At 66.7% G+C, this 15,200-nt stretch overlaps 3 protein-coding genes across 3 annotated transcripts; 1 reads left to right on the forward strand and 2 right to left on the reverse strand.

Moving 5' to 3' along the window:
- Positions 1 to 45: 45 nt before the first annotated feature.
- On the reverse strand, positions 46 to 2,554 carry CHLRE_06g310900v5 (uncharacterized protein). Its single transcript, XM_043063793.1, has 6 exons — positions 2,318 to 2,554; positions 2,110 to 2,230; positions 1,780 to 1,896; positions 1,373 to 1,579; positions 944 to 1,083; positions 46 to 694 (listed from the first exon to the last, which is right to left on the reverse strand). Exons 1-6 carry the CDS (start codon positions 2,320 to 2,322, stop codon positions 511 to 513), a joined length of 774 nt encoding a protein of 257 aa, XP_042924499.1. The 5' UTR covers positions 2,323 to 2,554; the 3' UTR covers positions 46 to 510.
- CHLRE_06g310950v5 (uncharacterized protein) lies at positions 2,541 to 8,306 on the reverse strand. Its single transcript, XM_043063794.1, has 11 exons — positions 8,172 to 8,306; positions 7,342 to 7,707; positions 7,124 to 7,194; positions 6,741 to 6,870; positions 6,440 to 6,535; positions 5,787 to 6,170; positions 5,582 to 5,632; positions 5,167 to 5,290; positions 4,749 to 4,827; positions 4,102 to 4,390; positions 2,541 to 3,862 (listed from the first exon to the last, which is right to left on the reverse strand). The coding sequence occupies exons 2-11, from the start codon at positions 7,618 to 7,620 to the stop codon at positions 3,662 to 3,664; spliced, it is 1,704 nt and encodes a 567-aa protein (XP_042924500.1). The 5' UTR covers positions 7,621 to 7,707; positions 8,172 to 8,306; the 3' UTR covers positions 2,541 to 3,661.
- Positions 8,307 to 8,466: 160 nt separating this feature from the next.
- Positions 8,467 to 15,190, forward strand: CHLRE_06g311000v5 (uncharacterized protein). The gene is made up of 9 exons (XM_043063795.1): positions 8,467 to 8,848; positions 9,024 to 9,095; positions 9,329 to 9,455; positions 9,649 to 9,794; positions 10,042 to 11,316; positions 11,606 to 11,800; positions 12,127 to 12,249; positions 12,424 to 13,041; positions 13,565 to 15,190. The coding sequence occupies exons 1-9, from the start codon at positions 8,798 to 8,800 to the stop codon at positions 13,907 to 13,909; spliced, it is 2,952 nt and encodes a 983-aa protein (XP_042924501.1). The 5' UTR covers positions 8,467 to 8,797; the 3' UTR covers positions 13,910 to 15,190.
- The last annotated feature ends 10 nt before the right edge of the window (positions 15,191 to 15,200 follow it).

Consider the following 15,200-nt stretch of genomic DNA (forward strand, 5'->3'; position numbering starts at 1 on the left):
AAATGCTGAATAGCAACATACATGAGTTATTGGTGCCGATGCATCTGCAAAGCGGTTCGTAAAAGCGTTCGCATGCACACCCGATGCTCTGTGCCCCTATCCCGGGTGTAACAGAGCACCCTCTCACCGCCTCCTCCATGCCTCGGTGCATTTCGACCTTGATACTGTCTCGTTCAACCCCGCGCACTTAGAGACAACATATTAATCCATAGCGCTCGCAATAATACCAGCGGCATGCGCCCAGTTCGCAATGACTCAGTGTTGGACCAGCAGTGAGCAGTACGGCCAGCCGTGTTTCATTGCCAGGTCAGTTTTGCATGCCCAGTCCTCCCTTGCACTCGCTCTTCAACACAAGCAGCCCTGCTCATTACAGACCTACTGGATGGATTCCAAAAAGTGCTGTCGTGTATCAAACGTCCTGCTGCTAACCCTCATTCCTCCATCCGTGACCCCTCCAGCCGCCTGCCCTCTCCCCTCGCTCCCCTGCCGTCTGCCTTCCACACACGCGGCTCAGGTCTTGCCTGCGAAAGGCAGCACTGCGCCCTTCTTCACCGGGCCGCTCGCGCCCCTTTCCCCTGCACCACTGCCGCCAACCGCCGCCACCGCCGCATGTACGCCGCCGTCGCCTGACGCGTCGTCGCCCGCTGCGCCGCCGCCGCTCTCCACTGCCCGCCACCACTTGGCGTAGTAATGCCTGTGGTCGCGTACACGTGTGTGTTGCAAGTGTGTGTGCCAGGGCCCGCGCATGCGGCGACGTGCGGTTGCGGGTGCGGAGCCGCCGCGTGTCTCATTCCCGTGGACCGCCCCGCCCTGAGCCGCAGCAGCAGCAGGTGCAGGTGGCGCGGTGCGCGGACACCGCAGTGGTGATAGGGGCAGTGGGCACTACATCGCGCCACATGGCCACCACATGGGCCGCAGCCACGTCGCTCCCGCCGCGCCCTACCTGTTGAATCCAGGCGACAGGTAGTCCACGCGCCAGAACAGCAGCAGCAGGCCGCCGAACACGGCCGCGGTGACGGCGATGGCGGCCTTGTGGTCGGCGGCCGGAAGCACCGGGGCCACCGCCGCCAGCAGCGCGGCACCCTGGAGCAGGGGGAGGAGGACGGCGTGGAGGGGTTGGAGAAGGAGGGGGTGGGGTGCTTCAAGGAACAGGACCCGACTAGCCAGCCCATACCGCGCGGAGAAGATCAGGAAGCCCGAGCGGCGCAGGCAGCGCGTGTGTTCAGAAAGGACATGGAGAAAGGGTGCATGTGTGTGTGTGTGTGTGTGTGTGTGTGTGTGTGTGTGTGTGTGTGTGTGTGCACCAACACCACATGCACGCCCTCTCCTTCCCCCCTCCCCTCTCCCACCTCCCTCACCTCCCCCCAAGTACCTGCAGCAGCACGGACAGGATGAAGCCGGCGATCGCGCCCACGTACAGCCCCTGCCACCGCTCCAGGTAGGCCTCTATGCCGGCGGGCGGCACTGGCGTGAGGTAGGTCAGCAGCAGCGAGGCCAGCACCAGGCCGCTGATGGAGGCCAGGCTGGAGCCCAGGCTGAACCAGAACCAGGGCCGCAGGTAGCGCAGCTGGTAGCCGCCCTGAAGGGGGGGGAGGGGAAAGGGTGGAATAGGGGGTGGAGGGTGGTCAGAACTTTGAACCCAAAGTAAACCCATTGCCAACTTAGGGGGAGGGGGGGAGGGGTGTGGAATCAGTTACTCCCCAGCTTGTGCCGCCGCCCCTGCCTCAAAGGCTCCCTCTGCCGGCCAGCACGCCAGCCGGCCTGCAGGGCGCCACCCACCTCCGCCGCCTGCAGTGCGGTGGGCGGGTTGGCCACTGCTGGCAGGGTGAGCGTGAGCATCAGCGCGGCCATGACGCCTATGGTGCTGATGGAGGTGGTCATGCTGTCCTTGGCGGCCTGGGGGGGAAAGGGATAGGGAGGGAGAGGGATGGATGGAGGGGGCGGTGGGTGGGAGGTCAGGCGGTGGAGGTAGAGGCCGGTGGTGAGGTCAGGCGATGAGGGATGGGTTGGGTGGGGGACGATAAGCGAGGGTAGGAGGCGGGACACCCCGGCGTGTACGTGTTGCGCGAATTCAGTGTGTGCGTCACGTCGTGTCGCGCTCAGCCGCACCTGGCCACCATGTGACCGCGCTAGCAGCAGGTAGGACCAGGCGGAGGCAGTCCCCGAGGGCTCGCAGGCAGGGTTGGTCGGGTAGGGGCAGTCGCCCGCCCCCGGCCCTGGGTGGAGCTTCCTGCAGGTGAAGGGTTTTGTGATGTGAACGTCGCCCGTCTTTCCAGCAAATTTTGTGACCCTTGAAGGCGACACTGAGCAAACTTACGGCATGCTTGGCTTTATCTAGCGCGCAAGCGTCGTAATTCAAAGCTGAAATGCCAAATTGCGCCTCGTTAAGCGGACACTGTATGTATGGCGTAGCGGATCATTATCAACTGCTGCCAAGTTGACAAAGGCGTAGCGCTCCACGACCGCATCGTCAGTCGCGCAGCGCCATGCTCTTCGAAGTCAGTTGCAAGCCAAGAGGACCGGAGGCACCCTTGCAGTAGAATTGTTGTTACCAGTACCGTCAGATGAGGGTATCTTATACACAACAATCAACTGAGGCAGTCTTCACTGGATGAGACCACTGCGCACGACGGCGCCTCCGTCCGAGACCCGCCAGTCGACAGTCGGACTCCGCGCCCGCCCACGCTGCACCCTCGCTTCGATACCTTGGGGCCTGACTGCAATTGGTACTCGTGCTGGGGCGCCTTGCCCGTCCATCCACGGCCGCAACACCAGTCCGCGCAGCCATCCCCACCCCCCCCTCCCCAAACACACGCCTGGTTGCCTGCACCCCCCCCACACACACACACACTGCTGTCGGTACAGTAACGCCGGCGTTCGACCAGCCATGCACTTCTGCTCTGCCACTGCAAACTGTTTGCTGTCTGCTTACGGGTCTGGGCATCGGCTGCACCCTACGGGACCTCGCCAACCTGCCTTGAACCCTGTCCCATCACACACACACTGCTGGCCACGGCCTGCCATCCATCTATCCACAATAACATCAGCACCCACACACGTTACACACGTAACACCCTGCATCGCCAGTCCACGCACCGCAGATACCGTACATTCCGTGCTGCGTCCTGCACCTCGCACCAGCCTACAGTCCTACACCACTACCAATCCATCAGTGCAACACGCACTGCACGCCACCCCCCACCCCCCACACACACAAGTTGTCACGTACGCCCTGCGGGCAGCCCTCCCACTTGGTCCAAAGCTGTGAACGTGTACACACCGGCTAGCGCCCATAGCGCGCCGCGTCAAAGTGACATCAATCGCTCGTTTTGGTACATACCGTACATCCAGCGTGCAACCATACAAGGCAGGAGTCCCACCGCCGCCGTGCGGTCACCGCCAGTCACGCACGGAAGGTGCTACCCCCCTACAACGACGGCTGCTACAAAGAAGGAAACTTCATACGATACAAGGGTTGTTAAGTCGCACCCTGAGTTTCCGACCCTCCCATACAGTAGACCCAAGTCCACTACAAGGTTATGGCCACGAGCCCACGCCCCTTGCTGCCGGCAGCCACCTCCGTCAGCCTCCACGTCTGACAGCCACCTCCACGGCTCTCCACCTGCTGACCTCCACGGCTCCATCTGTGCCCCGCCAGGTCCTAGACCGCGTATATGGCCCCCGCCGCCATCTCGGGTCCGGGCACCTCGGGTGTGGCCGCCCCCAGTCGGGCGGTGGAGGGCAGCCAGGTAGCTGGGAAGGCGGGGTCGGGCGGGCTGGTGCCGGCCACCATGTCCGCCAGGATGCGGCCGCACGTGAAGGTGCGGGTCATGCCGTGGCCGCTGAAGCCGGCAGCCAGGAACTGCGGGGGGACAGGGCGGAGGAGGCAGCGGGAAAGGCGGCGGCGGCAGGGCCGGCAGGGGCGGCAGGGGCAGAGGAACTAAGGTAAGTAGGGGCATGGGGCGGTTCAGGGGCGGTCATGAGCGTTACGCGAGTCTGTGGTGTGTTGATTTTTGGGCCCCCTTCAGTCCCCTTCAGCCTCCTTCAGTCCCACACGCACCCAACGCCCACATATGCGCCCACGCACGCGCCCGCACCCACCTGGCCGCGGCGGCCCGGCACCGGCCCCACGAATGGGAAGCGGTCCTGTGTGAAGCCCAGGATGCCGCTCCACTCCGCCTCCGTGGCCAGCCGCGACCCACCGCCGCCGCCACCACCCGCCGCCGCCGCCGCGCCCTTGAAGGCGTCCGGGAAGTGCTGCGGCAGGTAGGCGTGCAGCGCTGCCGACACCTGGGGGTCCAGCGCGCCGTCGTCCCACACGCCCCACTCCAGCCCGGGCGCCACGTCGCGGAAGCCGCCCAGCACCACACGCCCGTCCTCGCGCTTGGACCTGGGCAAGGGGGGGAGGCGGAGGGAGGCAGGGGGAGAGGGAGAAGCGGGAGAAGCGGGAGAGGGGGATGCATGTCAGGGGAAAGGGGAGAGGCGCAGGAGGCTGCATGTCGGGGTGGTCTGGCTCGGGAGGCGGAGGGCGGAGAGGGACCGGGGTACACGAGGCAGTGCGGGCTGGCGCAGGTGAGGTGCAGGTGAGGTGCTGGTGGTGGTCTGATGCGAAGTGGAGTGAAGGTACCGAGGAGCACTGCTGCTGCCCGGTGCCTGGTGCGCACGTGTGCACTACTGAACAACTGGCCACCTCACCCACCCGCATCATCTAGCCCGCCGGCCCCCCGCGCCTGCCACCCGTGGCTCACCAGTACACGAACCCGCCCCGGGCGTAGAAGGCGGCGTCCAGCGGCAGGTCGGGACCGCCCGCGGAGGGCGGCTGGGTGGCTGCAGAGGAGGAGGAGGAGGAGGGACAGGAGGGGGCGGGAAGAGTTGTGAAGGGGTTTGGCACCGTACCGTGTGGCGGCAGTGTGCAGTGGAGCCCCCAGCCATGCCACGCCGCACCCTCCTCCCCACTTGTCCCCACCGCCGTACAGTTGGCGCCGCCCCTGCTCCTCCTCCCGCGCGCCTCCCCCTCGCTCTTGTGCATTGGGTTCGGCGCTGTTTGGGCTGGCTTCTACAAACCACACACACACACACACACACACACACACACACACACACACACACACACATCGCCCCTGTCCCTGCCCCTGCCCCCGCCCCTGCCCCTGCCCCCCGCCTCACCCGCCACGTGGTTGCGCACCGGCACCAGCGCCCCCCTCAGCTCCGGCAGCAGCGCGGAGCCGTAGGCGTTGGTGCAGTGCAGCACACGCCGCGCCAACACGCTGGAGCCGCAGGCGGTGCTCACCTGCAGCAGGCAGCAGGCAGCAGGGCGGGTGGGGGCGCGGTGTTGGGGGCGCGGTGGGTGGGGGGCGGGGGGGAAGGGAGGGGCAAGGAGGGGACGGGTGGAGTGCAATGCGGATGAGTGTAGGGTGGGTTGATGTCAGGCAGGCGGTTGTTGTGAGCAGCAGGCGTGTCACGTGCTCCGGTGCGTGCATATGCGTGCTGCCCCGTGCGGCGCTGACCGGGTAGGCCGCTGTTGGGTCCTGTGCTGGGCCACCCCACACACACACAGCCACCCACCCACCCACCCACCCACCTTGAGCAGGGGCGTGGCACTGGGGTCCAGGGCCTCAGAGCACAGCGAGGCCTGTGGGGCAGCGAGGGGAGGGGGTGGGTGGGATGGGAGCAGCGATGAGTGAGGTGTGCGTGTGGGCCCAGCACTGGGTTGCCTGCACACACCTGCGCCCGCTCCACAGCCCGTGGCCCCACCAGCCCCACAATCTTTCCCGCCCGCCACTCACCGACAGAGCCGCAGGCGAGGGCTTACCGCCGCCGCCGCCGCCTGCCCGCCCCATGGGCACGATGTTGTTGGAGCTGCTGCTGCTGCCCGCCCCTGCCGCCCCCTCCCCCTCCTCCTGGTCCATCCAGGCGCACACCTCGTCCAGGGCCGGCAGCGCCTCGCCCTCAGCCAGCGGCGCCACACCCGACACACGCACGCCCTCAGCGATGGTGAGACCCGCCGCTGGCCCCGCCTCCGCCGCCATCCGCGCAAGCGCCGCCACCAGCCGCGCCGCCCACACACGCGCCACACCCGGCTGCCGCACCGCGCCGGCGTAGGCGTCAGTGCGCAGTAGGGCGCGGGTCTGGGCGCGGCTGAGGGGCTGCACGTCGGTGTGGATGCCGAACTGGCGGGAGGAAACAGGAGCAGGTGAATGCAGCGGCGGGGGGGCCGGGTAAGGGGAGGGGCGCGGTGGGCGAGGGGGATGCAGGAGCCGGTAAGCACGTTTAGCTGCCGGGGCGGTGAGCGCGAACTCGGGACGGCTGCAGATGTGTGCTTTGGTCCACCCAACATACTTGACTACCACACAAGGATCAACACGCGCACACAAACACACGATTGTGCTCACTATCACACGGCAATCACACACATGCACGCCCACTCCCCCCCCCCTACCTGCTGCATGAGCCCCAGCTCCGCTAGCTCCGCCTCCATCTCGCCGGGCGTGTCGTACACGTAGTAGGCGCCGTCCGCGAAGGGCGAGTAACGCACCTGCAGGGACAGCGGGAGGCGGGGCAGGGCGGGATGGAGGCCAGTGTGAGGGCAGGAGAAAGCGGGAGCGGTCAGAGCGAAGAGCACCTCCTCCCTGCCCCCTTTCCGCCTCATACAGAATCCTCCTTCCTACACAACGGCCATCACCCTGACTCCCACTGCTCCCACTCCTCCCCCGCAACCCCCCACGCACCCGCCCCCTCACCTCCTCCTCCAGCTTGTTGTGCCTGATGAAGTCGGTGACCTCGCGCAGGCACTGCAGCTCGAACGCCATCATGCGCTGCACCTCGGCGGGGCCGTAGCGGGCGGCGGTCTTGAGCCACGGCGCGTTGAGGCTGGGGGCAGGACAGGTGGGGCAGGAGGAGGCAGGGTGATGCGAGGGGAGAGGAGGGGGCGCAGGCAAGGAGTGGCAGATGGCACGGAAAGGATGAGGTGGGCGACAAGACGTCAGGGCGAAAGCACCAGCCGATGTGACAAATGCACCGCACCGGCCGACGTGACACACGCAACTGCACCTTGTGTCCCCCCTCCCCCCCCCCCACACACACAGGCGCCCCCCCCGCCCGCCATCCCCACTGCACCACTCACGCCGGCCACAGCAGTCCGCCGTTGCGCCCCGTGGCGCCGTGACTCAGCTGCCTCGCCTCCAGCAACACAACCTGGAGGCGGGAAGGGAAGGCAAGGTTGCGAGTGGGAAGATGCGGGTACATGCCTACGTGGCAAGCGCGCTCGCGCGTGTCCTCTTCGCTCAGTCACTGGATGCGCGACCGCCTCTGCCCCTCCACGCCCTCCCTCGCTGCCCCCACCTGCAGCTCGGGCCGGCTCTTACGCAGGTGGTAGGCGGTGCTGACGCCCGCAATGCCGCCGCCAATGATCACCACGTCGGCTGCGGCGGGCAGCTGCGCGGGGGCGGCGGCCGGCTGCCGAGCGGGGGCGGGCGGGCGGGGCGGGGCGTGCCGGGGGGCTGCGGCGGGTGTGAAGTTCTTGAGCCAGTAGGAGGTGGTGGGGGCGGCCACAGGGGTGGGCGCGGAGGTGGCGGCGTGGGGGGCCGCGGAGCCGGGCGGCGGCGTGTGCGGCAGTGTCATGGTGTGGGCGGTCTTGAGTGAGGCGGTGGTGATAGGTCACGCGAAGAGAGCAATGAGTGATGGCCACAGGATCCCAGGTTTAAGGGCCTGCGGTGGAGGTGTGCGGGAGGGGCGCTCGAGTTAGGCAGGGACGTCGCGGGCAGAGGCGGAGCCGCGTGATTGGAGTTCAAGTGTTGGCGGAGGTGTGGGAACTTGCTTGGAGGTGCCGACGGTTGGCTCCAGCCTTCGAAAATTTGGACCAAAACAACCTAGCAAAACCAACAGGAGCCGCCTCGCGTCGCCGGAGTTGTCGGGCGCGAAGCCCGTCGCTTGCTCCGACTCGACTCTTGACGCGGCAATGTCGTCAGACGCGGCAAGAGTAGTCTAGTCGCTGCCCCCTTAAACGCGGTCACGGCCCTGGCGCCCACTCAAGGCACTATTGTACCTGGAACTAGACCCCAGCGACGGCGGTCTTGTCAACGCTCGCGCTCGAGGCAAGCGCGCGACCCTAGGACTTCGGTTCCCGACTTTCTCTCTGTGGCCGCCCTTCCCGCCTTTCCAATGGCACTTACCTCTTTGATAGCGTTGACTGATAACCGACGTCACTAGAAATTGCGTAAAGACACTAGTGTCGACTGAGCTGCACGGAAAAGACCTAGTTGCTGACTAGCGGGTGTGTTCTGTGTTTTCTGTGTGCGGCTTTGTACTGGCGCTTACCGACGCTGGTGACGTATGGGGTAATTAAGAACTCGCATCGCCACGATCGCCACGATTGGATTGCATGGAGCATCGGTTGGCTCGTCAGTCCCGGCACGAAGCTCTGACTCGCCCGCAAACTATGCTATTAATTAACCAGACCGCCTAGATACTATTGCACTGGCTCGGCAAACAGAACTCGCGGCCGGGCCGGTTTGACTGGGCTGTTTTACGACCAGCGCTGCAAATGTGCTGTCGTGCCAAAATTGCCTATGCGTTAGGGCAACGGTCAAAACGTTGGTTTCCTTTACACATCCGACCCGCGCGACTTGGGCTTTGGTGCAGTCAGCCAGTTCATTTGCAAAACGCAAGGCCCCGTAGTTCCGGGACGTACTTAAGAGCAAGCACAAAGGATGGAGGAAGCTCGGAATCAGCTGCGAGCAGCAAAGGGACCAGCCCAGCTGCGAGCCTGGCGCTGCAGCTGGAGAACGCAGTCAGCGAGATGCGGAGGGAGCCGGCGCTGCTGGCGATGTCTTTGGTCTACCTTGTCCAGGTGCGCCAGCTTGAGACGCGGGTGTCGGGGTGGGCAGCGCAGTAGTGACATGCAGGCCAGCACCGCATGCCATCGCCTTTTGAGCTCGATCAGCCAATTCATGCTGGCCGAATGGTCGCAGGGGGCCACAGACGGTGCTCCCGCCTCTCCGCCCTCTTCCCCCTCCCCCCTGCAGGGCTTGAGCGACATGGCCTGGCTGGCGGAGAAGTACTTTCTGAAGGACGACCTCGGAGCCAGTCCGGCCCAGGTGTGGGCGGGGGGGAGCTGGGCCGGGGGGAGGAAGCGGCTGGGCGCCACTCCGCGCCAGGCGTCCTGCGGCCGGGGTGTGCGGTGGATGCGCCCCCGCTGGGCCGTACCGCCACTCGACACGACACGACATGTCTCCTTCGCCCGCCCGCTCGCTCACCCGTCACTGCCAAGTCTCTACGCCTCCTCCTGATTCGCGCTCTCGCCCCCTCGCCCTCCGCCCCTCTCCTGCAGGTGTCTCTGTTCCTGTCCCTGGCCTCGGTGCCGTGGATGGTGAAGCCGGTGCTGGGCTTCATCAGCGACAGCCTGCCGCTGTGGGGGTACAGGCGGCGGAGCTACCTGCTGCTGGCCAGTGTAGCGGGTGAGAGGGCGGAGGGAGAGGGCGGAGGGTGAGGGGGCGAGTGAGCTGGAGGCTTTGCTTTATTAGGATAGCGCTATGCGGCTGTGTTCTAGCTGCCGAATCCCATACCCACCTCACCACGCTGACTGCTGCTCGTGTCCTTCACCCCACTGCCCGACCCCCACCCCCACCGCCTGCCTCCCCCCCTCCGCAGCTGCTGGCTCCTGGGTGTACCTGGCTGTGGGCGCCTCCAGCCTGGCCGCCACGCTGTGGGCCATGGTGCTGGGCAGTGGCGCGGTGGCGCTGAGCGACGTGGTGGTGGACTCCATGGTGGTGGAGAAGGCCAGGGAGGAGGAGCAGGTGGGGGGGGGGGGGTGGAGGGCGGGAGGGGGGGCGGGAGGGGACGGGTGTGTAAGCAGGAGGGTTTTTTTGGGAGGGGGGCACGGAAAGGGGGGCGTAGTGAGCTGGTGAGGGGGGGCTTCTGCATGCCGAGGACGAGGGGCGTGCGGGGCGCTCAGAAGGGCTTTCGAGGCGTCCCGTGTCCTCTCACTGAGGAGTCCCTCCCTCCTCCCTCCCGCTCTCCTCCTGCCTCACCCCCTGCGCCCAGGACTCTGCCGGCAACCTGCAGTCGCTGTGCTGGGCCGCCTACGCGGTGGGGCAGGTGGCCACCGCGGCGCTCAGCGGCAGCCTGGTGGAGGCGCAGGGGCCGCGCTTCGTGTTCGGCCTCACCGCCGCCTTCCCGCTGCTCATAGGCGCGGCCAGCCTCATGGTGCACGAGGAGCGCGTCAGTACGGAGGCGGCGCTGCGCGGCCTCACCGCCTCCATTGAGGACACCTGGAGCAGCGACGACGACGAGGCGGACTGGGAGCCGGGGGCAGGAGGAGGAGGAGGAGGAGCTGGCTGGGAGGCGGCGGCGGGGGCGGCGGGAGGGGCGGCGCTGGCTGGGACGTCGTTGCCGGTCGCGGCGGTGGTGGTGGCGGCGGAAGCGGAGGCGGAGCAGGCGACTCAGAGCTCGGGGAGGAGCGCTGCGGCGGACTGGGGGCAGGCCGGTGGCGGCGCTGGGTCCGGGACGGGGCCTTGGGCGGCGTGGAGTGGAGCTGCCGGTGGGCGTGGCGGGTACGGCGCAGCAGCGCCCACACCAACACAAGCAGCAGTGGCACCGCTGCAGCTGGAGCCTGGGGGGACGGCGGCCGCAGCGGCCCCTGACCCGGAGGTGGCCGCGGCGGCGGCTCGGGCCCAGGTGGCGGCGGCGGCACTGTTTGCCTCACCGCCATCCCTACCACTACCACCACCACCACCACCACTACCACCACTTCCAGGCACCACCTTCACCACCATCACCTCGCCACTTGACTCCTGGGGCCCGCCCGCGGCGCCACTGCCCGGGTCGCCCTGCCTGGGCGGCCTGGCGCCTCCTGCCCCTGTAGACGTGGGCGCGGCCGTGACGCCCTTGGCACTGCTGCCGGAGATCTCCTCCGCCAGCAGCAGCAGCAGCAGCAGTGGCGGCGGACTGGTGTTGTCACTGTTGCCGCCGCCCGTGCCCGCGCCCATCCCCTGCCCCACCACCGCCGCGCTGCACACCACGCCCGCCTCCCCTCGCGGCCGGCACCGGCGCCCCGGCGGCAGCCGCACCCACAAGCCGCTGCCCTCGCCCTCGGCCCTGGCCGCCGCCACTGCGCTGGCGCCTCGGCCGCACCCGCCCAGCCTGCGCGAGCGGGGCGCGGCGCTGGCTGCCGCCGCCGCCGCCGCCCGCAGCAGCATGCTGAGCCACGGCTCTGCGCTGTGGACGGCGCTGTCCGCGCCCGCCATTGCCTGGCCGGTCACGTTCCTCATGCTGCTCAGCGCCACGCCGGCAGCGGATGACGCCGTGTTCTTCTTCGAGGTAAGGGGAAACGCACAGGGGGAAGGGAGGGGGCGACGGGGGGCAGGAGGGGTGGGTCGGGAGTTACCGGGATTAGAAAGGTGCTGTTGGATTGCTGCATTCGTTTGGAGTTCCTGGTCTTGAGTCCCGTCACCTGACGCCCGTCCTGGCCCTCCGCCCTCTGTGTCCCCCCTGTGTGCCCTGCCCTGTGTGCCTTCCCCTGTGTGGCCCCCTTTCACTTCTTGACTAATCATGAATGTGAACCCCCCCCCCGCCCTCCTCCCCCCCCCCCCCCACCACCCACCCGCAGGTTGAGGCCCTGGGCTTCACGCCCTCCTTCCTGGGCGCCGTGCAGCTGGCCATCGCCGTGGCCTCGCTGGCGGGCGTGTGGCTGTACAACGCCGCCTTCAAGGGCGTGCCGCTGAGGTCCTTCCTGCTGTGGGGCAACCTGCTGGGCGCGGCGCTGCAGTGCTCGGACCTGATGCTGGTGGCGCGCGTCAACACGGTGGGTGGAAGGGGGGAAGTGCCGGGGGGGGAGGCGGGGCGGTGGTCTGGGTTCTGCTCATGTGTTCCTGTGGGCGCGACGGTCCTGCTTACGACCGCCAGGTGTGTGTGTGTGTGTGTGTGTGTGTGTGTGTGCGTGTGTGTGTGTGTGTGTGTGTGTGTGTGTGTGTGTGTGTGTGTGTGTGTGTGTGTGTGTGTGTGTGTGTGTGTGTGTGTTTGTGTGTCACCTGAGGACGTCACCACAGTGGGTCAGCACCCCACTGCACCGCCCACTGCCATCCTCCTCCCCTCCCCTCCTGCCCCCTCCCCTCCTGCCCCCCCCCCCAGTGGTTTGGCCTGGACGACCGGCTGTTTGTGCTGGGCGGCTCGGTGGTCACCTCCGTCATCACCAACGTGCTGTCCATGCCCACACTGGTGCTGGCGGCGCGCCTGTGCCCCAAGGGGCTGGAGGTGAGGCGGGGCGAGGGCGGGGGGGGGTGACCCACGGCCAAGAGGTGCGTCTGGAGTGGACCCTGCTCCCTCCCGTCTACCACCCAACCCTCACCTCCTGATTTCGGCTTCCGAATCTTGGTGGTTTTGATGTTGGTACCAACTACCTCCCCCCGCCCCCCTGCCCCCCTGCAGGCCACCATGTTCGCCACCATCATGTCGCTGCTCAACATGGCGGACGGCGTGCGCTACGCCGGAGGTGCGGGCCTCATGGCGGCGCTGGGCGTGAGCGGTGGCTCCTACGACAACCTGCCGCTGCTGGTGGGGCTGTGCAACGCCTGCCTGCTGCTGCCGCTGCCGGTGCTGGCGCTGGTGCCCGCCAACCTGGACTGCGCCGAGCTGGCGGCCAGCGCAGCAGCCAGCACGGACGGAGGGGCGGAGCGGAGGGGGGCTGGCGCGAGGGGGCAGGGGGAGGAGGACGAGTGCGAGTTGAGCGGGCTGGAGGAGGAGGGGAACCAGGCGGCAGCTGTGCCGGTGCCGGTGGTGGGGACGCAGCAGGCGGCGGTGGCGACAGGTCCCGCAGCCCTCACTGTGCAGACGGCGCCGTCCGTGTCAGCCGGCGGCACACCGGCACCCAGGGCAGGCGCGGCGGCGGGCGTGGCGGCGGCAGCAACAGCAGCAGCAGCAGCGGGTGCCGAGGACACCTCCGCTGCGGCCCCTGGCTCTGTGTCTGGGCGCAGCCGCAGCCCACACAAGAAGCCCCAGCCGCACCTGCACCCGCACAGCCACTTCGGAGACCCCAGCCAACACCAGGTGGGGGCAGGGAGGGGGCAGGAGGGGGGGTATGTGCCCGAGCCCAGCGAACTAGTCCCATCATCATTAGGAAGCCTACCCAGCCACGAGAATGCAAGACGAGCGCGGGGGCTATGGCGGAGGGCATGTGTGGCGGGGTTGTCACTATGACCATTACATGGCATGACAGGTCAAGACATGGGGGGTGGAGGGTGGGTGGGAAGAGAACCCACTGTGGGAAGCTGGGGGGCCTGGCCGGGTTTGCGCCAGGCGCACTGGGCCCTGTCACCGCTTCCTATCCCCGTACGTCGGAGCTGTCCTTGTGGCTGACGCCTATGGAGCCCCTCGCGAGCCCACACGCCACTCCATCTCCCCCCCCCCCATTTTCTTAGCTAATCATGAATGTAACATCCCCCCCCCCCACACACATATAATGGGGTGCCACGGAGGTGCCACGGACCCCACCGCTACAACCATTGCTGCTGCTGCGGCTGCTCACACCTACCCTAACCCACCCCAACCCGCACGGCCCCCCTCCCCGCAGCCGCTGTCGGAGCAGACCTGGCGCCAGGGCTGGGACCCCAACTGGCCGCCGCAGCCGCCGCAGCAGCAGGGGCAGCAGGGCGAGGGCGGAGTGGACCCGGCCCCTGGCGCTGATGGCGGCGGCAACGTTAATGGCGGCAACGGTGGCGGTGGTGCTGCTGTGGCTGCAGACCGCAATGGGGCGGGGCCGGCGGGGGTGCAGGCTGCCGGGAACGGCAACGGGACCGGCGGGGCCGGCGGCACAGGGGACAAGGCCAACGGGCAGGGCAGGGCTGATGCGCTGTCCGGGACAGCAGCCGGCGGGGGTGAGGGGGAGGTCGCCCGGGTGGCGGCGCGGGGGCCGTGACCACCCGGGCGTTGTGGGTCGGAGCGACCGCGTGGGGCGCACAGGGAGGCGCCGGGGCGCTTCGGGCCGCCGACCGCACCACCGGCCGCTCCTGTATCAGAAGGGAGTGTGTGCGGGGCCCAGCGGTGCGTGGCGCGCACCGCACAGCTCTATGCGTGTGCGGCTCGTGCAGTTCGTGTCGCACAGCCTGTCACGGGATTCATCCCGCTATACGGTGTGGTGATTAAAATGCCATACCCGAATGCAAGCATTTCATCATGGCGTATCGTGAGTGCCATCATGTCCATGACATAACCCCCGTGACCGCATACGAGCAACCGCCTGTGGGGCCTAACGGACTGCGTTGGCCACACGCACACACGCACACACAGACCCAGCTTGGAACGCGGGAGGGGGCGTAGGGCTCTAGGCTGTGAACCTACACACACTGAGCCGCAGCGGACGTTGCTAAGGCGCTGTATGCAGAGCAGTAAATGCACTCCTACGGCACAGCTTGCATTCATGCGAGCCTGTACACTTGAAGATCGACCTACAAGACGTCTGCCCGTCATTTTCGTTGGCGTGCACATGGTTGCTGTTTGTGGGGATAATGGGGGGGGGCCTTGATGCGTGGCATCGTGGCACTTGCCTCCGTACCCGTCCTGTATCCTGTGCGTTGTGTCTCTGTTGCCTTGGCCGTCAATATATGTGGCCTTCAGCGCATTGCTCTTTTTGTTCATTTCAATTTTACGTATGCGTAACCTGTTGTGTGCTGCCCTGCCGTATATCACATACCTGAGAGAGGAGTGCTAAGGTTGCATAGGTGTGCGCGTGTGTTGGTGTGTGTCGTTGTACAGAGCGAACCTCCCCTGTCGTTGTGTGTGTCGTGCCGATGTGGGGTGGGGTAACAAGCTCAAGTTCCTGGGACTGTGCTGACATGTGATGCGGTACTCGCACGCCGTCGACACGTATTACTCGTATATCATCTTGTTAATGAAGCGTTGGCTGCATGACACCTGTGATTCCAGGACAGGATAGCACGCACTGGTTGACATATGTGCAGCGTATGGGTGTGCGGTTGGATGCATGGCTAGATGCGTAGGTACGTGCGCCAGGGTCTGACGCAACGCTGCCACATCAGCGCTTGCTGCAGCCGTGGCCGGATTGGAGGTGGGGCCGATGCTCGTGTGGGGCACCAAGATAAATTTTGCCTGGATCCAGAGCTGATGGAACCGGTACCTCTCTGGACCCGGTCTCAAGATTTCAGTTTCCAGTCTTTTATTTGCAACGCGATTTCTGAAGAAACCCTGGG

This window comes from Chlamydomonas reinhardtii, chromosome 6, assembly GCF_000002595.2.
Source record: "Chlamydomonas reinhardtii strain CC-503 cw92 mt+ chromosome 6, whole genome shotgun sequence".
NCBI classification, from domain to species: domain Eukaryota; kingdom Viridiplantae; phylum Chlorophyta; class Chlorophyceae; order Chlamydomonadales; family Chlamydomonadaceae; genus Chlamydomonas; species Chlamydomonas reinhardtii.

Bases quoted from the DNA above. Each gene is read 5' to 3' on its own strand.
- CHLRE_06g311000v5 (XM_043063795.1), top strand. From the start codon at position 8,798: ATGCGGAGGGAGCCGGCGCTGCTGGCGATGTCTTTGGTCTACCTTGTC. The intron at 9,096-9,328 runs GTGTGGGCGGGG...CCTCTCCTGCAG, and splicing joins TCGGAGCCAGTCCGGCCCAG to GTGTCTCTGTTCCTGTCCCT. The intron at 13,042-13,564 runs GTGGGGGCAGGG...CCCTCCCCGCAG, and splicing joins GAGACCCCAGCCAACACCAG to CCGCTGTCGGAGCAGACCTG.
- CHLRE_06g310900v5 (XM_043063793.1), bottom strand. The intron at 1,084-1,372 runs GTACTTGGGGGG...CCCCTGCTCCAG, and splicing joins TCCTGTCCGTGCTGCTGCAG to GGTGCCGCGCTGCTGGCGGC. The intron at 695-943 runs GTAGGGCGCGGC...ACGCGACCACAG, and splicing joins CTGTCGCCTGGATTCAACAG to GCATTACTACGCCAAGTGGT.
- CHLRE_06g310950v5 (XM_043063794.1), bottom strand. From the start codon at position 7,620: ATGACACTGCCGCACACGCCGCCGCCCGGCTCCGCGGCCCCCCACGCC. The intron at 6,171-6,439 runs GTAGGGGGGGGG...TCCTCCCGCCAG, and splicing joins AGCTGGGGCTCATGCAGCAG to TTCGGCATCCACACCGACGT. The intron at 5,291-5,581 runs GTGGGTGGGTGG...TGCCTGCTGCAG, and splicing joins GTGCCACGCCCCTGCTCAAG to GTGAGCACCGCCTGCGGCTC.